This window comes from Podospora pseudoanserina, chromosome 1 (genome assembly GCF_035222485.1).
Source record: "Podospora pseudoanserina strain CBS 124.78 chromosome 1, whole genome shotgun sequence".
Taxonomy (NCBI): domain Eukaryota; kingdom Fungi; phylum Ascomycota; class Sordariomycetes; order Sordariales; family Podosporaceae; genus Podospora; species Podospora pseudoanserina.
Genome location: NC_085920.1, coordinates 5280533 through 5303741, shown reverse-complemented (window position 1 = coordinate 5303741; position 23209 = coordinate 5280533). Strand labels below are relative to the sequence as shown.

Genomic DNA, 23209 nt, shown 5'->3' with positions numbered 1-23209 from the left:
AGCCATCATGGTGCCGATGATTACCGCAATTCTGCTGATATCACCCCTTACTCTGAAAACAAGTTTACTCACAAAACGTCCACTTCATCCCCAATATCTAGCTATGCATAAAAACACTTGTCCATTATGCTACTCCCATACACACTATGATAAATATGACCAAAGCATGTTCCAACCAACAGCTCCAGCTACAATAACAATAGCAATCCACAAATATTTTCAAACAACCACCCCATTACCTATCAATGTTTTTACCTCTCCCCTTCTCGCTCCCAAAAACCCCGGGAAAAAGTAACTCATCAAAGAACATATCCATAATCCATCATCATGTCCCCCCAAGCTCTCTCACCAGCCATCCAACACCATCCTAACCCTGGAAACCCCCCTCTCACCCTACAAAAACCCCTTCAAGCTAGGCACCCTACTAATGCTGCTCTTCCGCTGCGGGACTCTCCCATCTTCCACCAAAATATTCCCATCGCTCCTCCACCCCTTCCCCCTCACGCTCCCCCCAAAGACGCTCGCCCCCGTAGCTACACTAGCCCCCGAAGGCCGGTCCTTCATCGCCTTCCAGCTATCGAGCTCCCTCTCCAACTGCATAATTCTCTCCCTCTCCTCCCTCAGCTCCCTCTCCGCCCTCCTCGCCTGCAGTTCATTCGAGCTCTCCGACGCCTGCAGCTCCTCAATCGTCTTGAGCAACTTGTCCATCTTGTCCCTCATCCTCGTCATGTCCTCCTGCAGCTGCACATTCTGCCTGTCCTTCCGGTCGATCTGTGTCTGCAAGTCCTTCACGGTCCTGTCCACGTTACGGACTGATCGTTGGGATTTGCTCCGCTCGTTCAGGTGCTGTTCGAGTTCCGATTCGAGCTAATTTGGGGGTAATGTTAGTTTTCAGCTGAAAGGTTAAAGCTTGGGGGTAGGGGACCTTGGGGTGTGTGTGTTGCATCCAGGACTCGACAACGTGGAAGAAATAAACAAACTAACCTCCTGGATGCGCTTATGCAAGAACTTGATGTCATGACTGGCAGCCGAATACCCCTTCGTCTCCAAGTCAATCAGCTTCAGCTGCACCTCATTCAGCGACTTCTCCAGCGCATTCTTCTGCTTGTGCAACTCGGCGCTAGCCTCGCGCTCAGCCACAATGTCCTTTTGAACCTCAGACACCAAAGCCTCAGCGCGGCGCATCTTCTCCACCGCGGCAGCAGCAATATCCTGCTGTTGAGCCAAACCAGACTTGAGCTCCAGAATCTCCTTGTCGATGTTCGCAGCATTCCTCAGCGAAGGGCTCTCACTGTTGGCCAAGTCCTCCAGACCAGCTTTGGCCTCTTTCAACCGAGCCTCGATGCTTTGCTTCTCGCGGGCAAGGTTATCACGCTCGGCAGTGATATCATCCACCGACGTCCGAAGATTCCGCACCTGCTGAAGAAGCGACACAATCTTGCCCTGGGCATCATTGTGAGCATTAACAGCCTCATCTCTCGAAGCCATAACATCCGAGAGCGTCGACTCCAACCGAGCCTTCTCCTTGGACCAAGTAGAGCTGTTGAGGACTTCGTCATCCCACTTAGACCTCAGCTCGTCAAGCTCCTCACGCAAGCGCGTAATCTCGGCCTGCTTGAACAGCTTCTCCTCCCTCGCAAGATCAAGCTCCTTGGTAAGAGTCCCAAACTCGGCCTGATACTTCTTGCGAAGCTGCTCCATGCTCGACTCCTTGTCCTCGATATCATTTGCCCGCTGATTGCGATAATCCTCCAGCTCGTGCTGCAGCCTCTTCTTGGCCTGAGTAGCAGCCTCAAGGTCGGTCGACATGTCTTCGATCTTCTCCTCCAAGCGTTGATTCTGGAGCTGAAGATCCTCAATGGTGCCGTCGAGCCTCTTCCTTTCAGACATCATCTCAGCACAAGCATCCTCCGCATCCTTTGCTTGCGCCTTGGCAAACTGCTCAGCCCTGGTAGCCTTGAGCACAGCAATCTCGGCGTTCTCAAGTTTGGCAAAGTACTCATCCGCACGACCCTTGTACAACTGCAAGTTGGCAGCAACATCAGCCAGTTTGCTGGTCTCAGAGTCCAAGCGGATCTGCAAGTCAGCAAACTCCTGCAGCAGCTGGTTTCGGCTGGCGGCTTCCTGCTCGCGCGCAAGTGACATCTCCTGAAGGTCGGACTTGGCATCGCGGAGATCGAGTTCGATCTTGGCCCTGTCGTGTCTGAGTCTCTCAAAGTGCTCCTTGATATGGGCCAATTCCCCAATGGCATCATTGTGATCAGACAGGAGACGGCGGCGGGAGTCCTCTTGGCTATGCAACAGATCCAGAATCTCCTCGTGAGATCTAGTCTGGATGTCGCGGAGAGAAAGCTCACCGGCATGAAGCGCCTTTTCAAGCGCAGACACCTTCTGCGAAGACTCATCAAGCATATGGTGCAGCTTACTGTTCATCTGCTCCAGCTTTTGAACACGGCCACTCTCATCAACAGTAGCCTGGGGATCCGGCACAGACCGCTCAAGCTGGCTCTGCAAGTGCCTGTTCTGCATGTGAGCAATCTGCAGCTGGTTTTGCAGCTCCTCAACCTCAGCCTTGAGGTCCTGGCGGTTGTTGAAGCTGAGAATGTCAGCTGTCTTGTCAGACTTGACCGAGTCGAGATGGTCAGTCTCGACCGTGGCGAAGCGACGAGGAGGAGTAGATGCACCGGAATAGTGACGGCCGTTAGGTCTGGACCGCTTCTGTTCCGGTGAGCCAGGCTCAAAGACGGTTTCGTTAGGGTTGAACTCCCCATGGCGAGTTCTAGTCGGAGACTCGGCCCTAGCTGCTCTCAACTCTGCAACATGAGCCTCGGCGTTAGCGCGAGCTGCAGTCTGGACCCGGAGATTCTGCTGGAGCTCCTCAATCTTGCGAGCCAGATCAAGATTCTTGCTGAGGAACTTGTCGGCACCGCCCTCAGACTGAATCGTAGGCACAAACTCAGGGTCAACAATCTTGAGCGCATCCAACAATTGTCCGCGGAGATCAGCAAGCTCAATGTCGCGAGAATCCAGTGTCTGCTGTAAAGTGCGGACCGTGCCTTGAGCGTGTGTGCGGAGCTGCCGTTCAGACTCAATAGTCCGATTCGCCTCAGCAAGTTGCGCGGTGGCACTCGACGAAGCCTTTTCCGCAGCGCGACTGTTCTGCACCTCCCTGGCCACCTCATGGTTGAGATCCTCCAAGCTGAGCTGCAGCTTCTCCAGTCTCTTCTCCAAAGACGCGATGGTAACCTGCGAGTCACCAAGCTGCTTATTGAGCTTCGCGTTCTGCTCCTCCAGCCTGGCCTTTTCCCGCTGAAGACCCATGATCTGGCCTCTGGAAGCCTCGCTCGCCCTCGAGCTAGACCTCGCAATCTCTAGCCCCTTCTGTTGCAGCTTATTGAGCAAGGCCTTGTTGTCGTTTTCCGAAGCAGCCAACCGACCTTTGACAGTAACAAGCTCGCGTTCCAACCGCTCCTTGGCCTGGTCATTCTTCAGTCCAAACTCTCCAGACTCAAGAATCACCTTGTTGAGATCCTCAATCTGGTAGGTCAGGTCGGCGACTTGCTCCTCTAAGGAATTCACCCTGTTGCTGGCAGACTCCAGAGCCTTGCGCAGGCTCTCCTCCTTTTCACGGGCAATCTTGGAAGCAGCCCTTTCACCGATAATCTCTGCTTCCCGGCGAGCTTCCTCAGCCTGCGTCTTGGCCACACGAAGAGCTCGGATTTCTTGCCTGGCTTCATCGCGCTCCTTCTCAGCAGCAGCCCGCGTCTCCATCATACGGCGAAGAGTGTCCTGCTGAGCATAGAGCTCCTTCTCAATCGTGATCTTGGACTCATTAAGGTGGTCGTACTCCTCCTTCAGGGTATTGTATTTGTGCTCACCAAGAAGGGCAACATCGTCGCGGGACTGACGTTCTCTACTAAGTTCCATTTGAACCTTGTAAAGTTCATCCTTCAAGTCCTTGACCTGTGCCTCGAGAAGTTGACGGTTCTCATCAGCCTGGGCATCCTCCGAGAGCCGAGCCTGGAGAAGCTTGTTGGCATCTGCAGCCTCTCGCTTGAGCTGGTCTTGTTGAGCCCTCATCGCAGTGAGTTCCGCCTGAATGTCACGAAGACGCTCGGCGGTCTTTTCCCTCTCGGCGCTGAGGGTCTTGCGCTGATCTTCAAGACTACGGCGCTCCATTTCGTACTTCTTATTGTCCGAACGAAGCAACGCCAGCTCGCTCTCCTTCTTGCGCACCAAGTCTTCGTAGTCGGTAGAAGTCTTGGACAATTGCGCAAGTTGCTGTTGAATCTCCCGGTTCTCAGCACTGAGCTGCGAGTTCTTGGTTCGTGAAGTCTGAAGCTCCTTTTCGACAGTCCGCAGCTTAATATCGAGATCTTGATCAGCCTTAAGAAGCTTGCTCTCCATATCCCGCACCTTCCTATCCTTGAGTGAGAGCTGGCTCTGCAGCATCTTGACCTCATCCTCCAAAGCCGCCTCCTGTGCGCTGCGTTCAGACTGCTTCTTGGCGATCTCGTCAATGGACTTCTCCAGATCAGCCACCTTTGCCGCAAGCTCCGATTTCTCAGCCTCCAGCCTAGAAATGAGACCAGCTGCCTGCTCCAGCTGAGCACGATAGCTGTTCACATCCTCCTCGGCCCGCTTCTTGGCGTCAAGAAGACTATCAAGCTGGTCCTCCAGTCTCTCCTGATCATCCAGAGCACCAGCCAATTTGTCCTCCAGCTCTGCCTCCCTCATCTGCAGCCGCTTGAAGATCTCCTCCTTATCCAGCGCAAGCGATCTTTCACTCTCAAGCACCTGCTGAATCTTGTTGAGCTCCGCATGAACATTCCTCCTCTCCTCCTCTAGCTTTTGGCGATTCTCCAGTTCCAACTTCATCTTGTCATGCAGCTGCTTGATCATCTCATCCCTCTTCTTCACCTCCGTCGCCGTCCTTGTCGCGCCCAAAAGCGGCTTCATCCTCACCAGCAACTGCCACCAAGGGTTCTCACAAAGGTCCAAATACACCTGGAAATTCCTCTGGATCACCCTCGTCGCCTCCGCCCGATACAACCGCTTAAACGCAATCCTCCTCTGCATGTACCCCCTCGCCACGCTCTGAAACCGCGCCATGATCTCCGAAATCAGCGCGTCTCTCTTCTCCTCCAGCTCGGCCAGCACCCCCGCCCGGAAGAAAACCTTCGTCAGCCCAACCCGGTAAAGCGACCTGTCCAGCCCAAACTTGTCCAGCATCAACCTCGCCACCGCCTGCCCCTCCAAATACCCCTTCGGCAAATCTCTCACGAGAACCTCATAACGCTGGCGAAATTCCGCAAAGGCCAACCGATTGGGAAACCCCGTCCTCGCGATCCTGATGCCCTCCAACACACCATTACACCTCAGCTGATCCAGCACCAACAACCCATTAAACTGCTTCGCCTTCTTCTTGTGGTTCGGCAGGATACACCTCACAAAGTGCGGGTGCGTCGAATGCAGCTGCGCCATCAGGCTAGACAGCTGCTCTTTGTGCCTCTGAGCAACAGTCCTAAACAAGCCTTTCTTCACCCTGCTCCTCATCCCTCCTACCTCATCATCCTGATCGGCGCAGTCCGCAAACAGATTCGCGACATGCTTATCGGTCGAAGCAGCCAGCAACCTAGTCACATTGTCGTTCATCGGGTCCTTGTTCTTCTCCAGCCACCCTTCGGTGGAATACTCCACCTCGGCAGCATAATGCGTCAAGATGAACCCCTGTCCCAACCTCGAAGGCCGATACTTTTGTGACTTCTTATCCCACAAAGAGTTCAGCTTCTCCGAAAAGGTCTTGTCCGTCGCCTTGGGCATGACACAGTCCTCATCCAAGCAGCTGAAAATACCAATCGGGTTCGGCAGCTCAATCAAATCAATCGTCGGCTGTAGATCCTTCCCAAAGTCGATAAACTGCCACTCAATCTTTTCTCTGGCGTACTCTTCCTGCTCAAGGACAAACATGTGGTGGTTGAAAAACTGCTGCAGCTTCTCGTTCGTGTAGTTGATACACAGTTGCTCGAAACTGTTGTGCTCAAAAATCTCAAAACCAGCAATATCCAGCACGCCAATGAACCTGGTATCATCCAGCCCCATCCCAGGCCGGTCAAGCTGCCGGTTGATTCTCGTGACCAGGTCCCCGAAGCCTCGCTCGTAGATACCCTTCGCCAGAGCATCGATACTGAACCGAACCTGCTCCGGAGTCTGCACCTTCTCAACCCATTCTCTTCCTGCCTTGACCTTGGGGTGCAGTAACCCCTGCAAGAAAGGCTGCAACGGCACACCCAGCAGTTTGCAAACCTTGGCCGCAACCTCCTTCCCGTCCGGTGCCAGTCTAGCCTGGTCCGCAGACCTGCTCTCCTTGACAACATTCAGATTACCCAGATGGAGCACCGCCGAAATGGTCCTCAGAATGGCCGCCTGCTCGCTCTCATCAAACCCCATAACCCCAAACGCCTCCAGCAGCGAGTTCCACTCGTCGCGGTCCGACACACCGGAGATGGTATCCTGGCCCTCCCTGGTATAAGCAAAGTCCTCCACATCAAGCCCATCCAGCAGGAACTCTTGCTTGAGCCTCCTATCAGCGCCCTTGAGCAACTGATAGAAAACGTGATAATTCCGCTCCTGAGAGTTGATCCTCACGACTCGGGACTTCTCAAGCAAATACCAGTCAATGAAGGCACCAGCAATCGACCCATTCCGATTAAACTCGATCCGGATAAACTTGCCGAATCGCGACGAGTTGTTATTCCTCACAGTCTGAGCGTTTCCAAAAGCTTCCAGAATGGGATTGGCCCTCAGAATCTGAGCCGAAAGGGTAGAATGCTGCTGCTCCCTGCTCTTTGCCGTCGAGTCTAACCTTGCAACAGCAGCAAGGTACTGGATAACCTTTTTGGTGTTTTCAGTCTTTCCTGCACCTGATTCACCAGTCACAAGAATACTCTGGTTCTCATTGTCATCCACCAGATTTCGAAAGGCCTCGTCGGCCATGGCGTAGATATGGGGCTTATTATCCTCCCGGTTTCGGCCCTTGTACATGTTGATGTATTCATTCGTGTAGATGGGGAGTGGGGTGTAGGGGTTGACTGTGACCAAGAACAGGCCAGAGTAGGTATAGATGAGATCGGACATGTAGCGCATGTGGAGGTTGTGGACGACGGATGCCTCGTTCAGGTGCGTCAGCTCGGCCATGTCGTTAGCCTTGTCGAACTTGGCGGGGTTGACTTTGTCGACGCTTTCTGCGTCGACCTCTCGTTGCTAGATCGCGGTGGTCAGTTTGTACCAGCCAGATGATAGGGACAAATACTCACACTCCCATCATCGCACTGAACCAGTATCTTGTTCCCTGGCAGCTCCTCGACTACCCAGCCCTTGACAAAAGCCGTCTGTGGATCCTTAAGCCACACGTATTTCTTGCCAGAGAAGTCATTCTCCCCTTCAATTCCCTTGACAATGTCGGTGGGTTTTCTCAAGTCATCCGTCTTGATAAATGATGGGGCGAATGTGCCCGAGCTTGAGCTCGCGGTGCTGGCGTCCCTAGAAAGTAGACGAGCATGACTATTGGCGGTGCGGAGGGGCATTGGCTGCGCCATAGTTGACGCAACCGAATTTTGTGACTGAGTGCGGACGTGAGAGGGTGGGGAGGCCATTCCCGAGAATGGAGAGGGCGATGAGGGGAAAAGTGTCGATTTTGGTCTGCCTGGCCCGCCGCCTGGCCCAGTCGAACCTGTCGAAGGTGAGGCATTCCTCGCGAAGGGATTGTTGCGAACCGACATGGTGATGTTATGAAGATATCAAAGATACATGGGATTCTTCCGTTTAGCAATTTTGTAGTTCTGCTGCTATAACCGCCGTTCCGTCATGTAAACAAGGGAGCTTTGAAAAAGACCCTGACAAAAAGAATTGCAGGTGGAAAAAGCAAACAGGTTCTTTTAAGAGAGAAAGAGAAAGAGAAAAGATGCAAGATGCAAGCAAGCACGCAGGTGCCTAGAAGTAAAGCGGGGACTATTCTGGTGTTTGTTGGAACGCCCTGCCTGATGGCAGCAAGTGGTGGTCCAGAAAACAAAGAGGGACTTGATTCTGGTGTTTGTTGTCGATTTATTGGTCTGTGCTTCGAGGCCACTGATGGCAGTGTTCTCGACTCATTCGGTTGCTGTCTCTTGGGAATTTCGTGCAGCCCCCCGTTCCTTTTCTGCCACTGTCAGGAGGCAACGCGCATCCGGCGAAAAAAAGATCGCCATAATCAATTCTGCATCGGCTTACGCTGAACTTTCCGCGCGTCCTTGAAGCATTGCTTGCTTCATTCGTTCTGAGGACAGATAAATATTTTATCGCTTCAGGTTCGATAATCGTAATAGACGCCGCCACCCGCCGTCGGCCGAAGTTTGCACGCCCACCATTCCAAATATCAGGGCCATCCCGCTCCCCTCTTCATTCTGCCCAGAAAACCGCCGCCCGAAGTAATTCCTGGTCACAAAGCCCCCACAACCAGCCGTTTGCGTAGCAAGTGGCCGTCAGCATCGAGATGGAGGAAGGCGAGTTGAGTGAGGGCCAGTTTGAGGATCTTTATGATGATACGCAAAAGTCACCACCGCCGGCCAGCACCCCAAAACAGACTGCCAAAAAGCTTCCTGTCACACAGCCAAGCACTGTCCCGAGTACAGTCGCCAGTCAACCCACCAGTGCGTCTGATACACCGGAGGGTGGCTTCTATGGCAATGATCAAGACGAAGGTGAGACTGGGTCCAAGGCCAATGGTACTGCCTGTCAGTTATGCCTTTGTAATGCCACAAGAGGTCGCTAACAAAATCCTTGCAGCTCGCGATAGGTCCGCGTCCTACTCTCCATTCCTATCACCCAGAGAAAGCTCGAACGAAACCCCCACATCCCAATCCCAAGGAGCCGGACCTTCCAATGTCGTAAAACCACAGTCCAACAACCCTTCAGAAACCGTCCCGCCTGTGACAAATGTTGGCTTGCCCGGCCTGCAGCCACAGTCGTCCACGGTTCTGAATGCCAACGGCACTCCAGAAAGTCCCGCCAACTATTTGGACACCTTCAAATCGGTGCCAGAAGCCAAGAAGGAGGCTCAAAAAGCAATCCTACGGTTGTGGCCCCTTGGAGTCAAATATCAAACCTATCTCGACGAAGGGTTTGATGAGAAGGTGATCAAAGCCTTGTTTGGAGATCTTCATCTTGAACTGCCCAAGCCTGTTGTAGAGAAGGCAAAGGCGGAAGCACAGACTGTCCCGTCGCCAGGCGCAAGTGCGGATAGTCCCACGACGGCCCAAGCACAAGGGACACAACCTGAGTCCAAGGATACGGCGGAGCCAGTAACCAAGAGTAAAGGGGAAGAGCGTAAGGATCGCATTGCTCGTCTCCTCGCCGCCAAGGCTGCAAAAGGGCCGGCTGTCGTTCCCCCAAAGCCCGCAGTTGTACCACCAAACCCAACGGCAGCGCCATCGCCGGCGCCAGCACCAGCTCCGGCTGAAGCACCGAAGCCTACCCCGCCTACTGGACCGAAAGCCAAGATTCGAGGAGAAAAAGAACGCATCCTCCAGGAGAAGATCGCAGCCTTGCAGAAGGCTCGAGAGGCGCAAGCGTCTGGAGCTGGAAAGGCAGGTTCTCAAACTCCTGTGAATACTGCTACGGTTGCTACACCGCAACAACAACCTGCCGGCACCTCGAGCACGACCTTGAATTTTGCCAGTTCCCAGCCAGGCCCCCTCGCTGTTCAGACTAGTGGCCTGCCAACACCACCCATTCCTGGCATCGTTGGATCTGTCAACGTTCAGCTCAACACGGCAAGTCAGCGCAAGCGACCGGTCGCTGCTGATTTCGTTGACTACCCATCCGCTGCTGGATCAACAAAGCGGCCGTTTGGCCAGTTACGCCAGGAAACCTCTCTCATCATTGACGTTAGCGATGTTTCGGACGATGAAGAGATGGACATGGATATGGGCTCTCCCACTGACGAGCCATCATCGATGCAGTCAAAAGATGGTCCGACTGCATCACGTGGGCCATCCATTCGCGATTTCCCTCCATTAACAAACCTCCCACAGCGACAATTGTCAACTTCTACAACCCCTTTGCACACACCACCAACTGGCCCAGCCTTGGGAGGAAAACGTCACACTGAACTCACCATCAAGGAGAGAGAGATTCAGGAAATGCGAAGGATGATTGCGTTGGCTGAAGCAAAGCGGAAAGCGAAATTGCCCCAGGCAGGTTCGCGAGCACAGACTCAGTCAGGCCAAACACCAGAACCTAAGAATGCTGGCACTCCTGTCTTGAGTAGCCCTGCTCAGTCAGACAGGCCAACTCCTCAGCCCACCCCGGAAGCCACGTCGATTAGGCCTCCCAAGGCTTCAGATACCGCAACTTCTAACCCGGCACAGAAAGCCGCACAGCACGGCCGCCTTGCTGCCCTTGAAGAGAAACGGCGGCGTCTGGAGCAGCTACGTGCAGAGGAGGCGTTGTTACAAGCGGAGATTGAGAAGGAGATGCTGGCTGCCCAGTCGGACCAGGTCAGCACGCCATCTGACAGAGAAGCGCCCCAAGATAGCGGGCTCAACTCTGGAGATGATAGGACAGGTACTTAATTTCATGATTTATATGACTTCGTAGTCTAGACGAACAACTAATATGTAATAGAAGTGCCTCCACCGCAAGGGGTAACATCGGCTGATGTCGAGGGGCTCTCATCTTCTGGTGCGTCTCTGGCTCCTGACGATGCGCAGGTGACAGAGGCAGTCTCAGTTGATGAAGTCAAAACTTCAGGTGAGCCGTCACAGACAGATATTCCGCCCCAACAAGCCGATGAACCCAAGCAAGCTCTCAGCAGCGACACACCAAGCTCCAGCGGTTCCCAGTATCCCAGCAGCAGTGACTTGGCACAAGCCCAAAGCGTCATGTCTGTGGACGGTGGCGAGCCGGAGAGCCGCCAATCTGTGGAAGGCTCTCTACCCAACAGTAATCCTGATGTCCGAGCAGATGATGAGAGTGCTCCAGCTGCAGTCCTTGAGACACCTCAGCCCTCTACTAACCAAGAAGTCGATGAAACGACGCCCATGGAGATTGATTCTGAAGCGCCCAGTCCAACCACAGCGGAATCTGTTATGAGCGGCATTGTTGACAGCGATGTGAATGACGCGGAGCATCCACCAGTCCCATTACCTGATCAAATATCGAGTGCTGCCCAGCCTCGGGAGGAGGTCCAAGAAGTCGAAGTCGAGGCAACAGGAGAAGTACATGTCTTTTCTCTGGGTTCTTCAGATGCATGGCTGACAGTATGACAGGAAACTCGCAACCCCATCAAGACGCAGGACCGTGCCTTTATGCCGTATAAGAGCCCTCTGCATATTTTCCGTGCCTATCGCTTCCATCCCGAGTTTGAACAGACCGTGCCTAACGGCGTCAAATCCTTGACGTACAGCAGCAGGGTCGATGTGCAAAAGCCGCTCTGTCCGTATGAACTGAACACTCAACAGTGCCCTGAAAACTGCGAGTTCCAGCACTTTAGCAACATCAAGATTCTTGGTAAGTTCTCCCCAAGTTCTGACGGGCTGCTAACATCAGAGCTCTCATTTCTTTCCATCCTCCCCCCTCCCGGCGCTGACTTACTGGTCTTCTTTTTACCCCAGATGACCAAATCCTTCTGGAACTTGGCAAATCAGACTTCACCGGCGAACAAAGAGCTCGGTTCAATCAAGGGCTCCGTGAGCTTCTTCAGGTATACAAGGCCCAAAAGGTTAGAGACTTCGACGTTATCGCTCGAGGCATCATCAAGTTCCGCTCCGAGTTCCTTGGAGATAAGAGCAAGGTGCTCAACTTGGAAGGAGTAACGCTTTGATTCATACTCTTCCACTTCGACACAGCGTACAGCACATGAGCTGCACATGTGGCTCGCCGCCAGTAGACATCGTGATCTCGGCGCGCTGTTTGGATTCTCACTGAATCGTTTCTGATTCTTTTTCGGCGTTTTCTTTTTGCATTCTACTCGGCGCAATCACAGCATCACCCATTTGGGCTTAAAGGCCCAGGGCATTTCCATGACCGGTTGTATCAACAGCTGCCCTCGTGGGCCAAAAAAAGGTTTTGGGGAAGAAGGGAAGGGCATTGTAGGAGTACAATACCCAACAGCTTTTTGAACCTATGAAAGAGGGGGAAGGGTATCAAGGGGACAGCAAAGAAAAAAATGATTGTTGCCATGAAGGGTGACACAACGGTATATCGGGTGTGGATGGGGAAGAAGACGACAAGTGAAAAAAATAAGGTTTGATCTGAGATGGGGGAGACAGGTCAAGTACATCGGGAGTTTTCAAGATAGTGTGCGATTATTTGGGAGGGGGGTGGGGGGGTGAGACTTTGGGGTCTTGGCTGTCCTGATTATTTTTTGCGCGTGGGTCTGAAAGAGATCTCATGAGCGGACTGTTTAATTACGTTTGCTGTATACCCAGTTTCCAGTCGAGGTGGTGTCCGTGTTGTTACAGCTAAAAAATTTAAGTGATATTTCCTGCCAACAAGGTTCAAGTTTATATATGATCTTCTTGTCTCACTCAGTCTCGTCAAAAGCCTTCCCTCACACCCCAGATACCAAGTAGCTAAACCCGAGTAAAGGTCTCGCACATCACATATAGTATATACAACCCAAGTCCAAGCCTGCAGGCATGCTCACATCTGTCACTCCCTCTCGTCGCCCACCCAACCAAAGTAAACAATCACCCCCTGAGTCGGTCCCCCAGCTTCCACTTCACTCCACCACATCCACGCGACAAAAAGCCTTATTCCTTGTCCCCTTTTCAACAAGAAAACAATCAATATCCTCTGTGGCGCAATTGGCTAGCGCGTCTGACTGTTAATCAGGAGGTTGGAAGTTCGAGCCTTCCCAGAGGAGTTAGAATTACTAGAAACATCTCCCTTCTGGGGGTTTCACAGACATTTAGACTCTTTTTGCCCACATTTAATTCAAATGCAGCGGTCGTTGTTCATAATCTGCACATTGTTGATTTTGCTTCTTGCACTTGACACATTATACACTCAGGTACTGGGCGCAATTGTTGAAATAATTCGTATTACTCCCCTGCAGAACAACCAGGTTTATATAGGTTCCTTCAATCCCTTCTCCCTCAATTCGCTTTTCCCCCGAAACTCCCCCATCATCATGCTATACCCAAACTCATCCCTTCGCCTCCTGTCCTTCACTGCCAGTTACCTCCTCAACCGGCTTCACAAACCTAGCCTCATTATCCTTCCCCTTCTTACCTCTCCTGCTCCTCCCCCTTTTGGTCTCCCCACCACCAAGCCTCTCATGACTCTACTCAAAGATGGGCTCCAAACCCTTCCAAGCCTCCTCATAACTCCCTTCCGGTCCCGCCTTCTGCCTCCTCTTCCAATACTCCCCATTAAACTGCCAATATTCCTCTCCCGTAATCTCACACTTCGCCTTGCTGAACCACGCCGGGGTAAACTCCTCCCCCCTGGCCTCCCTCTCCCTTCTCCTCGCTCTCTGCGCCTCCTCCAGTCTGTTCTTCTCCGTAGCGGCAAAATCGTACTCCCCATCCTCCATCGCGCGCTGATCCGGTCTCAGGCGGGAATCAGTCGGCGCGATCCATGGGCGAAGCTTATCATCGATGTGATTGAACGTCAAAACAAAAGGAGTGAGGTTGAATGGGATGCCTTCGGGGCGGGGATTCGCCTGCCAGATGAGGAAAGCCTTGTTGGGATCGGCCGAGGTGAGACTGCCCCGGTAGATAGACCCGGAGTCACCACCCGCCGGCTCTTCGACAGTCGCCTCATACCCTGGTGTGAAGCGGGCGTAGATCTTGGAGTTCCACCTGCCACCCAAGCTGAACCGAACATGGCCGCTGGCATCCAGCACCTTGCCTGTCAGGAGATAGGCGCTGGAAGCCTTCCAGCCTCGGGCCTTGAACTCGATGTGACAGACTTCACCCGTGGTGTGGTTCTTGATCTCCATTGGTCCGTAGTTGTCAACAACTGGGTTACCGGTCATGATACCCACGACCGACGAGGTGACCTTGCGCCAAGTGTAGAAGTCCTCCTTGCCGCCGTGGGTGGGACGGAGCTTGAGGAACCAGGTACCGAGGGGATTGATGTCGAAGGAACGACCGTAAAACTTTGACTTGACAGAAGATTCACCGTAGTAGGTCCACTTGGGCGATTCGGCCCAAGCAGCACCGATGGGAGGATGATGGCTGACTTGCTCAATGAAGAAGCGGTAGTTCTTGTCGGGTCTAACGTACTCAAACGTCTCACCGAGCAAAGGGTTGAAAGGCTTGGCTACACGACCAATAGTCGAGGCGTATTCGCTGGCAGCAAAGGCAGAAACGTAGAGCAGACGCTCAATCGAATCAGAGCGGTCGGCCGCAAGATCCAAAAGGTCGGCATACTCCATGTCCTCGCCGCAGCGGTACAGAAGAGAGGTAGGTTCGTTGAAAGATACGGGGAGGGTCATTTTGGTCATATCCTTTCCGATCATAGATTTCAGAATACCCTACAGACAGTTAGCTGGAAACTTTCGAATGCTGCCTGCCGCATGAAACTTACCCAGAGTGAAATCTTGGGCCTATTATCTGCTTCCATCTTCAGACGGGTTCGAATGCCATTTTCGTACCCCTTGAAGGCATCGCTGATGTCGTTCTCACCCGACACAACGATCTGGTTTTCACTCTTGGCTTCCGCGATCTCGGACGGTGGCAACTGCGATACTTCGACCTGGCCGGCATCAACTGCATCGAAGAATTCCTCCTCGTCTGACTCTGAATCCGAGATGTCGGCGATCTGGGTAATCACCGTCTCACGTCTCGAAAGGCCTCCCAGGGCGGGGGACTTTGCGCTCACAGAGTCTGCTGCCGCCGTCTCCACCTGAGTGCTATCCTGAGGAGCGGTGGTGGCAGCGATAGCTGGAGTAACAGCAGCAGAAGTGGAAGCAGCAGGTGGTGGTAGTGTCTGGCTCTCGTCAAGAATGCCGGTCTCAACAGCCTGTTTGAGGATGCGCTTGGTAGCTTTTCTCTTGGCCTCAGCCTCACTGACGCGAGCCTCAAGGGACTCTTGCTCCTTGGCTACCTGGGCCATGCTGTCTTCCCACATCCGGCGCATCTCACTTTCGCGGTCAAGGCGATACTGCCAGTAGGCATCACGGTCCTTTGAGATGCGCAAAAGGTCACCAATAAGCCCAGTAAGCGAGCGGATGGCGGCGTCATAAGTCGACAGAGCTTGCGAGGCCTTAGTATCGCCCAGAGTCAGGCTGGGATTCTTGCTCGCCTCCTGAAGTAGTGCGGCTGTGACGTGTGCCATGGTATCGAGCTGCAGCTTAGCCGACTGGGCAGTGATGTTGAAAGCATCCTTATTCACTGGCGGAGCATCCTGCCCACTCGATCCCTCACCATAATCATCATCTTCATAATCACCTTCGCCGTGATGATCAGTCTTGCCAGCCTCCGTCGCCGCGTCAGCAAATTCGTCATCATCATGGCTGTCCACAGTGCCAGCCCCATGAAGTCCGCTCTTGTGAGACTTGCCGGAAGAGTGCATCCGTGAAAGCTGGATGCTGCCGCGGGGCTCAATGTAGCTCGCGTTCTCGCTAGGTGGCTCAGAGTTACTAGTACCCGAAATCTCGGCTTTGGCCTGCTTCAGCAACTCCGCGTTATGGGCCTTTTGTCTCTCTTCCTCCTTAGCCTGGTCTTTCGTCCACTGAATCGAGTTGTTAAGGGCCCAGAACCAGCGCTTAGCTTCGACTTCGTGGTTCGCCTTGAGTGTGTACTTGACCGATGACTTCCCGATGATCTCAAACTTGGTCTTCTCATCAGCGCTCATGTGAAGCTTGGCGATGCGCATGTTGATAGCACCACGGCAGGCTGAGCCTGCATCATCTTGGTGCTTGTAGTAGCTCAACACGCCGTCCTCCAGAACAAACCACCGCAGCTGATACCCCTTTCTATAGTTGGTCCATTTCTTGAGGTAGCCTTTCATTTCGCGGGCCTCTCGGCCAGCAAGCGGATCACCAGGAGTCGCGTTGATAACGCCTTGGGCAGCAGACCCCAGGACGGCCTTCTCTTGGATCCCCCTTTGCGCCGCTACGGCAGCTGGTGACTTCTTCAGCATGGCGCGTGTGATCTCGTCCTTGGTGACATCTTGCGGGAGCTTGCCCTTGCGGTCCCGGCGGAAGGGGTCGGCGCCATGCAGAAGCAAAACTTGAATTAGACGAGTGTTCTTGGCGCGTGCGGCTTCGTGCAAGAGGGTGCCCCCAGCCTGGACTGTAACTGGGTCCGAAGCAAATTCGGTACTGTTGATATCCAAAACTGTTCTGAAACGAGGTTCCTCCAACACCTGCTCCAAGACTTTGAACTCGCCGTGGAGAATGAGATCCTGAACTTGCCTAATCTTGTTTTCAGCAAACAGAGATCTCGAGAGCTGCAGCTGCTGGAAGATTTCGGGATTGCGGGCAAGATCGATTGGAAGGCGGCCCTGGTTATTGGCGATGGCATCGTTGATCTCCTTGTTTGCTAGAAGAAGTCCAACCACGTGGCTACGGCCCTGAGCTGCCGCGATATGAAGGGGTGTATTTCCATCCTTGTCCCGAGCATTGATATCAAGAGAACCAGCGCCGTCAGACAGAACGTACTCAACAACGGGCTGCTCGGCACACTGGATGGCGAGGTGAAGTATTGTGGTATCTTCGAGGGGGCCGGTTGTTGTGTTGAAGGATGAGGTGCTCGTGCGGGGACCCCCTTCGGCGCTTTCACGGATGGCTTTGGAGATGGAGGCAGTGTCACCGTTGCGGAGAGCTTCAACGATGCGGAACTTTCTGACGGATGACTCGAGGGAGGCGCCCTTGTCCAGCGGATTGGGAGACTTAGCCCCGCTAACCGAAGGGGCATTGTGTGATGGTGTACGGCCCATGGTGTTCCCAGAGACTGAGAGCTTGGAGCTGTGGCCCCTGGAATGTTGGTGGGCGTTGGTAAGAGATGCGTGGGATGTTGCGGTAGTCGAATCGCCGGCAAGACTGGTGCTCGCTGCGCCAGTGTCCTCGACCGAAGCTGTAGACATGTTGTCGTCACCGGCACCGCCAGTAGCTTTGCGTCTCAGGAGTGAAAGGGCAGAGGATTTCGTTCGTCGATGCGAACTAGAGATAACAAACACCCGTCGTCAGCAGGTTGTCGAGCAAAGCTATGGAGCTCGGAGCTCGGAGCAATGAGGATGGATTTTGATTAGGGTTTTTTAGCAAAGGAGCTATCTGTCTTTCTTACCTCTCCCCCGCGTCCGACATGACTGTAGGTTGGGTTCTAGCTCTGAGCTTCCCAAGTCTAGCAACCGTTGTGTTCGTGCGGTCGGGCGGCTAATGAGGCACTTCTGAGTTGATGGGCTGTTGCTCGTCCGTCTGCCCGTGGTGGACCGAGCTCGGAGTCGCACCGTCGGTAGGGAGGTGGTGACTATTATTGGTTTCAAACAATACACAGCTACGAATACTCTCTCGCAGAGATAAAGTCGTAGATAGGGGGTGGAGGTGGACTGGAGTGGAGAGCGGAGTTGTTGCTTTTGACCAGCATGGCCGCATTTCACTGCATCCCTGACCCACGATGCCAAATGACGTTGTCCGTCTGGAATTCTGTTGCCCCGCCCCCCTTCACGTGTTCTCGAACTGTCACCCTGTCAGACAGGTTGGCCCGGCGGCCGAGTGTGCTGTTGGCAGTGGAGTTTAGCGGGGTGAGACGCTGAAACCTGCGCCTGGGGTTTCAAAACGACATGGCCCAAAATAGCATCTTTACTGAATATGCTTGTAGGCAGCATTTTGAGCCACAGCCATCAAGAACATGAACTCACATGAGAATAAATAGCACTTTGGACGTGAGGTGGACTTGCTTCAATTAAATAGAGATGTGCAATTGCGTTCTAGAAAGTAAAAAAGCTCTCAGACTCGATTTAAGATGAGGTTCACACACTGACACTGACCATCCATGTTCAATACCCTTCTATCAAAGTACCCCTATCGGTATTCAACTAAACAACCCCAGGGTCCAGGACCAGGTTCGGGGCTTCCTCCACTGGCAGGGTTGGCAATGACACAGGCCTGGGCGTGCCACCTGAGGGCTGCGACGGCTGTTACCGACCGAACTTCTCTCTAACGGCAGCCAGCACCGAGGAGCCTCGGTAAAAGCAACGTTGGGATTATCTCCAACCCATCAGCTCCAAGCCGCGCTTGTTCTTTTAAAAGGAAAACACTGTTTCCTGTCCTGTAATATCACCATTCGCCTTATCTCATTGCCTGCTGTTTTCTCTTGCCTGTGTCTTTTGACTGTTTTGCACGCCGCACCGTCCTCCGAATCACCACAGGTCTTGTACAATCACTCACTTGGTGGTATTTCGTCATATATATAGGAGCGCGACAAGATATCCGGGCCACCCGCACCATGGAGAACCGCGCAACATTGCTCAGGCCGCCACCTCCCGACCCCAACAAGGCGCCCATTGAAAATGTCTTGGAAGTGACAGAGTTGGCTGTGTTAGGTCCTGTAAGTGAGAGTGGCTGACTTGCCGACGGCAAGTCATGGATATCTCAATCTCACCGCTTCCATTGTGTCCCATGAGAATCATTCCAACCGGGATATCTTTCCCGGATGGCCTCATGTGCCATAAGCCGTGATTCTCACACCCAATCCTTCTCCACCTCACAGAACCACCAATACGAGCTATCCAAAATATGCTAACCTCCGCCCCCAGAACATCTTCACCAATGCCCGCAAACCCTGGCACCCGCCGGGAGCTCGTGGCATTTACGGCGGTGCCGTAATCGCCATGTGCCTCGCCGCCGCTCAGCGCACCGTAGCCGACGACTTCCTCCCCCACTCCTGCCACTGTTACTTCCTCCTCGCCGGCGCCTCCAACCTCCCCATCCTCTTCCACGTCGAGCAGGTCCGCGACGGCCGCAGCTTCGCAACTCGCACCGTCCAGGCCCGCCAACGGGGCCGCTGCATCTTCACCACCACCATCTCCTTTGTCAAGGATGGCTCCTCCGGTGCCCCGGGAACACAAGTCTCCCACTCCAGCGCTATGCCCATCGACCCAGCCACCAAACTCCCCGTCCAACCCCCGCCCGACGACTACGACGGTGAACCCCCCTCCATGACCCAAGGCCCCTTCCAAGGAACACAGATCCAAATCATTTCCCCCAGCGGCACGTCCACCGATCCCCGCGATAAAAAGACACGCCAATGGCTGCGGTCAAGAGGGAAAATCACCGGTGGCACCGCCGCCCATCTTGAGGCGTTGGCCTACATCAGCGACAGCTACTTCATCGGCACCGTAACTAGACTTCACAACCTGTGGAGGTTCCCCCAGTTCAAACCAGAAGACTTTGACAAGCTGAAGCCCGACATGCAGGAGAAGGTCAGGACGCTGCATCAGTGGGAGGGGATGGGTGATGATCCGAGGGACATGGCTGGACGACCGACGTTGGGCATGATGGTGAGCTTGGACCATACGATTTATTTCCACGAGCCGAAGAGGGTCAAGGCGGATGAGTGGATGATGAATGAGATGGAGAGTCCGTGGGCGGGGGATGGGAGGGGGGTGGTGATGCAGAAGATTTTTGCAAAGGACGGGACGTTGTTGGCTACTTGTGTGCAGGAGGTGAGTCTTTTTCTGCTTCGAGAGTGACGTGACGAATGCTAACGCTATGTGGCAGGGTCTTGTGAGGTTGCAGCCGCCTGAAAAGGAAGCGAAGGAGTCGAAGTTGTAGATTTATGATATGTTTGTGGGCTAGACCCTTGTTGACATATTGAAGATAGAAGAGGGGAGTTGCCCTCTTGTAATGTTGAATACCATTTGTGCAAGCAGGGGCCACACAGAAGACAGCTAGCTGCGAGGAGAGAAGATGAGGTCGTGGGAAAGTGGCGAACAAAAGCAGAGCAACCCCACGAATGCACGGTTTACATATTAGGTCAACCACTGCTCTTTTCACCGAACGAGACTCCTGGCTCTGCTCTTGCCAAATGGCTTAGCAGTGTGTGGGAGTCGCGGCACCGACTTGGGTAAGGACCAAAGAGTCACCAAGAGGGGTGTCCGTTCGAGTCTTTCTTGGTGTAAAACCTTTGGGGGTTTTCGTAATCGAGTCCACCCTAGGTGGTTTGGTGAGCTTTTTGATTTTTTGCCATTTTGTGCTGGATAGTTGGTACCTTTGGAAGTCACTGACGGGTGGGTGGGTGTCTTAATTTTCTTTTGGCCGGTGATGTACGATGCTGTGTTTGTGGTGATGAGAAAGCAAACAAACAATCAAGAGGGTCGTTGCCCTCGACCACATTGCAACATTCTCCACAGGTGTCGAACAAGTCTTGATCCTCCGAAGCAAGTACAAACAAGCTTTCTATAAGCAGAAATAAATACACAAAACCCCGACCCAAAACCATTACCCCCCGAAAAAGAAAATCCCACGCCCATGGTTCCCCCCATATTATCATTACCCTTTACCAATCCCCCACAAACCCCCCGTTCCCCCAAGCAGCCGGTCCAGCAAGGAAAACCACCACCACCCCCAATAACCCAATCACACTCCACAAAAACAAATTCCAATCATCCGTCCACAACGGCCTCTTCACCAAATCCAACCTCCCCCCCCCCCTCTTTTCATTCCCCTGCTTCGCCTGCACATCCCCCTTCCACTCCCTCAGCGGCACCCAAGGAACCTCCATCTTCTTATCCCCCAAGATCTGCTCCGCCGTAATCTTCGCCCCGGCAAGGACAATCGGAACCCCCGTGCCAGGGTGCGTGCTCGCCCCGACAAAATACGCATTCCTCACCCCCTTCGCCCTCGTCCTCGGGCGGAAGGAGAGGACGTTGAAGAAGGAGTGGGACAGGCCCAGGATGGCGCCGCGGTCGAGGTTGAACTTGGCCTGCCATTCGGGGGGAGAGTTGATCGTTTCCTCCATGATCAACGATTCGAGGTTCTTGAGGCCGGTGCGCTTCTCTACCGTGGCCAGGACGGCCTTTTTGGCCGAGGCGACGAGGGAGGGCCAGGAGGAGGCCGGGTGCGTGGCGGAGAGGTGGCCTACGGGGATGAGGCAGATTACGGCGTCCTTATCTGGGGGTGCAGCTGTTGGGTCGACGCGGGAGGGGACGTTGATGTACTTGGAGACATGTTAGTGAATGGTTTGTGGAAGAAGGGGGCATACGAAAGATGGATCAGATGGGAGGGTGTGCCTTTTGAAAATGGCATCAAACGACTCCTTGTACTCATCCGCGAGAAAAATGTTGTGGGTGCCCAGCTCGGGGATCTTTTTGGAGAAACTCCAGTAGAAGGAGATGGAGCTGCAGGAGGCTTCACGCTTGGAGAGGTCATTGGCGTAAGGGGTGATTGTTGGGCCGACGGATTTGTTCTCGGATTCTTGAGGGAAGAGGTTGTTGTAGGCGTAAACAAGATCAGCGTTGACAATGACGAGGTCGGCCTCCAGCTTCTCGCCAGACTCCAGAAGGACTCCCGTGGCGGTCTTGCCGTCTGGTCCGCCAGTTAGGACTTTAGCTACGGGGGTGTTGAGACGGTATTGCACGCCTAGACGACGGCCAATACGTTCGATGGCCGCGAGGATGGTTTGAAAGCCGCCTTTGGGGTACCAGATGCCTTCGGCAAGCTCGGTGTACTGCAGAAGACTGTAGGTGCTGGGGGCGTCGTAAGGTGACATGCCCATGTACATGGTGGCGAAGGTGAATACTCTCCGGAGACGGTCTGACCAGAAGTAACGAGTGGTTCGGCTCCAGATGCTTTCAAGCGGGTGAAGGGCGATGGTGGGTGCGACGAAAGTTGGGTCGGCAAGCTGGGCGTGGTTGGTGAAGTTGCGATGTAGGACGTGCTGCAGGCTGATCTCGTAGTGACCGTGAGCTTCTGCCAGCCAGTTGAGATACCGTTGAAAACCATCTGGCCCCTCCCACTTCTCGATCTCTCTTTTCATGGCAGCTGTGTCAGTGCTGCTCCTGAAGACAGCGCCATCAGAGAACCAAATCTGGGCAACGTTAGTGCGCTACTAGCAATAACGTGGTAGGGGGGTATACAAACATCATAATTGGGAAAGCATTGTAGCAGCTCTACACCCTCAGCCTCGAGTGTGGTGCCGAAATCCGCAAAAGTCTCACGAAACAAGTTTGGCAGCAGCAGCAACGAAGGGCCTTGGTCAAAACGAAACCCGGCCTTGGACCTGAAGATACTGCATCTCCCACCCGTGAAGTCGTTCTTTTCCAGAACCGTGACCTTCAACCCCGCCTTTGCCAAACGAGCAGAAATGGCAATTCCACCAGCTCCAGCGCCTGTAGTAAGTAGTATCAGTAATCCTGTCGTGTCTCACGTTCAGAGAAAACTGTCTTACCGATGACAATCGCGGTCCTTGGCTTCTCATTCGCCATCTTTCGGCAGTGAGCAACGACAACAGAAGTCTAAGTAAGTATGAGAGAAGAAGGGGAACCGCAGAAGCAAGCCGATCTCAAACGCTGCTTCCGAAACTCGTGCACTAATAATCTTCAAGACGGCGCAGAATCAAACCAACATCTAGCAATGTGTTCCTGAACGGTCGCCGGATCGGGTAAATAAAAAAGGTGGTAGTTGTGATACAAGAAGCAGTCCGGAACCTGAACAACAACAAACCTCCTTCCACATCAGCTATTTAAACCAAACCCTTCCCTCTCTTCTCCCCCCCTTATCCATCACCATATCCATAACACGTTTACGATCCAACCCTCACCCCCTGGCAATGCCCCCTTGAATCCAGATCGAACCTTCAATTCGTTTGTCGTTTGCAGGCGATTGTAGCGATGCCGAGCCGGCCAAGCCAAGCGCAGATCGGATTCACCACCAAAAACAAAAGATCCCGCAACGATGACGTGCACGATCCCGCCGAGAGGAACCCCACCTTACCCAGATGGAAATGGCATGTTGCAAACTCGATCCACCAATCCCATTTGCTGGCGAGGTCCGAAAGTGGGAAATTAACCAGTTTGATGGAAAACGGTCCAAAAAAGAACGGAACAGACCAAAAACCATCTCCTCCGGGAAGGCTCGAACTTCCAACCTCCTGATTAACAGTCAGACGCGCTAGCCAATTGCGCCACAGAGGATCTGATTGGTGTATGCTTAATGATGTAGAACAATGGCCCATAGTTCTGTTTTGCCACAGTGCATTCTAGGGGAATTCTATATGTC

At 53.5% G+C, this 23209-nt stretch overlaps 5 protein-coding genes and 2 non-coding genes across 7 annotated transcripts; 2 read left to right on the top strand and 5 right to left on the bottom strand.

The window, feature by feature from the left end:
• Nucleotides 1-89: 89 nt before the first annotated feature.
• On the bottom strand, nt 90-8138 carry MYO1_2 (class II myosin). Its single transcript, XM_062942758.1, has 3 exons — nt 7317-8138; nt 985-7263; nt 90-867 (listed from the first exon to the last, which is right to left on the bottom strand). The coding sequence occupies exons 1-3, from the start codon at nt 7779-7781 to the stop codon at nt 394-396; spliced, it is 7218 nt and encodes a 2405-aa protein (XP_062805758.1). The 5' UTR covers nt 7782-8138; the 3' UTR covers nt 90-393.
• A 392-nt stretch (nt 8139-8530) lies between these two features.
• Nucleotides 8531-11860, top strand: QC764_115040 (uncharacterized protein; the record flags this gene model as incomplete). The annotated part of the gene is made up of 5 exons (XM_062942757.1): nt 8531-8738; nt 8824-10602; nt 10663-11255; nt 11307-11547; nt 11652-11860. The coding sequence occupies 5 exons, from the start codon at nt 8531-8533 to the stop codon at nt 11858-11860; spliced, it is 3030 nt and encodes a 1009-aa protein (XP_062805757.1).
• Nucleotides 11861-12830: 970 nt separating this feature from the next.
• Nucleotides 12831-12904, bottom strand: QC764_0017580. Its single transcript has one exon. It is a non-coding gene; the product is annotated as a tRNA-Asn (tRNA).
• Nucleotides 12905-13011: 107 nt separating this feature from the next.
• QC764_115030 (uncharacterized protein) lies at nt 13012-17622 on the bottom strand. The gene is made up of 3 exons (XM_062942756.1): nt 17277-17622; nt 14575-17152; nt 13012-14521 (listed from the first exon to the last, which is right to left on the bottom strand). The coding sequence occupies exons 1-3, from the start codon at nt 17294-17296 to the stop codon at nt 13325-13327; spliced, it is 3795 nt and encodes a 1264-aa protein (XP_062805756.1). The 5' UTR covers nt 17297-17622; the 3' UTR covers nt 13012-13324.
• Nucleotides 17623-18113: 491 nt separating this feature from the next.
• On the top strand, nt 18114-20326 carry TES1 (acyl-CoA thioesterase). Its single transcript, XM_062942755.1, has 3 exons — nt 18114-18539; nt 18748-19656; nt 19712-20326. Exons 1-3 carry the CDS (start codon nt 18438-18440, stop codon nt 19763-19765), a joined length of 1065 nt encoding a protein of 354 aa, XP_062805755.1. The 5' UTR covers nt 18114-18437; the 3' UTR covers nt 19766-20326.
• Nucleotides 20194-22416, bottom strand: AL1 (phytoene dehydrogenase AL-1; the record flags this gene model as incomplete). Its single annotated transcript, XM_062942754.1, has 4 exons — nt 20194-21149; nt 21195-22019; nt 22073-22320; nt 22380-22416. 4 exons carry the CDS (start codon nt 22414-22416, stop codon nt 20490-20492), a joined length of 1770 nt encoding a protein of 589 aa, XP_062805754.1. The 3' UTR covers nt 20194-20489.
• Nucleotides 22417-23050: 634 nt separating this feature from the next.
• On the bottom strand, nt 23051-23124 carry QC764_0017540. Its single transcript has one exon. It is a non-coding gene; the product is annotated as a tRNA-Asn (tRNA).
• Between the last annotated feature and the right edge of the window lie 85 nt (nt 23125-23209).

What these genes read in the sequence shown, in the direction of transcription:
- MYO1_2 (XM_062942758.1), bottom strand. Translation starts at nt 7,781, where the DNA reads ATGTCGGTTCGCAACAATCCCTTCGCGAGGAATGCCTCACCTTCGACA. An exon ending in TTCAGTGCGATGATGGGAGT is followed by an intron (nt 7,264 to 7,316) that starts GTGAGTATTTGT and finishes ACCGCGATCTAG; the next exon opens with CAACGAGAGGTCGACGCAGA. An exon ending in TGCATAAGCGCATCCAGGAG is followed by an intron (nt 868 to 984) that starts GTTAGTTTGTTT and finishes CCCCCAAATTAG; the next exon opens with CTCGAATCGGAACTCGAACA.
- QC764_115030 (XM_062942756.1), bottom strand. Translation starts at nt 17,296, where the DNA reads ATGTCGGACGCGGGGGAGAG. An exon ending in ATGTCGGACGCGGGGGAGAG is followed by an intron (nt 17,153 to 17,276) that starts GTAAGAAAGACA and finishes TGTTATCTCTAG; the next exon opens with TTCGCATCGACGAACGAAAT. An exon ending in GGCCCAAGATTTCACTCTGG is followed by an intron (nt 14,522 to 14,574) that starts GTAAGTTTCATG and finishes AACTGTCTGTAG; the next exon opens with GGTATTCTGAAATCTATGAT.
- TES1 (XM_062942755.1), top strand. Translation starts at nt 18,438, where the DNA reads ATGGAGAACCGCGCAACATTGCTCAGGCCGCCACCTCCCGACCCCAAC. An exon ending in AGTTGGCTGTGTTAGGTCCT is followed by an intron (nt 18,540 to 18,747) that starts GTAAGTGAGAGT and finishes CTCCGCCCCCAG; the next exon opens with AACATCTTCACCAATGCCCG. An exon ending in TGGCTACTTGTGTGCAGGAG is followed by an intron (nt 19,657 to 19,711) that starts GTGAGTCTTTTT and finishes GCTATGTGGCAG; the next exon opens with GGTCTTGTGAGGTTGCAGCC.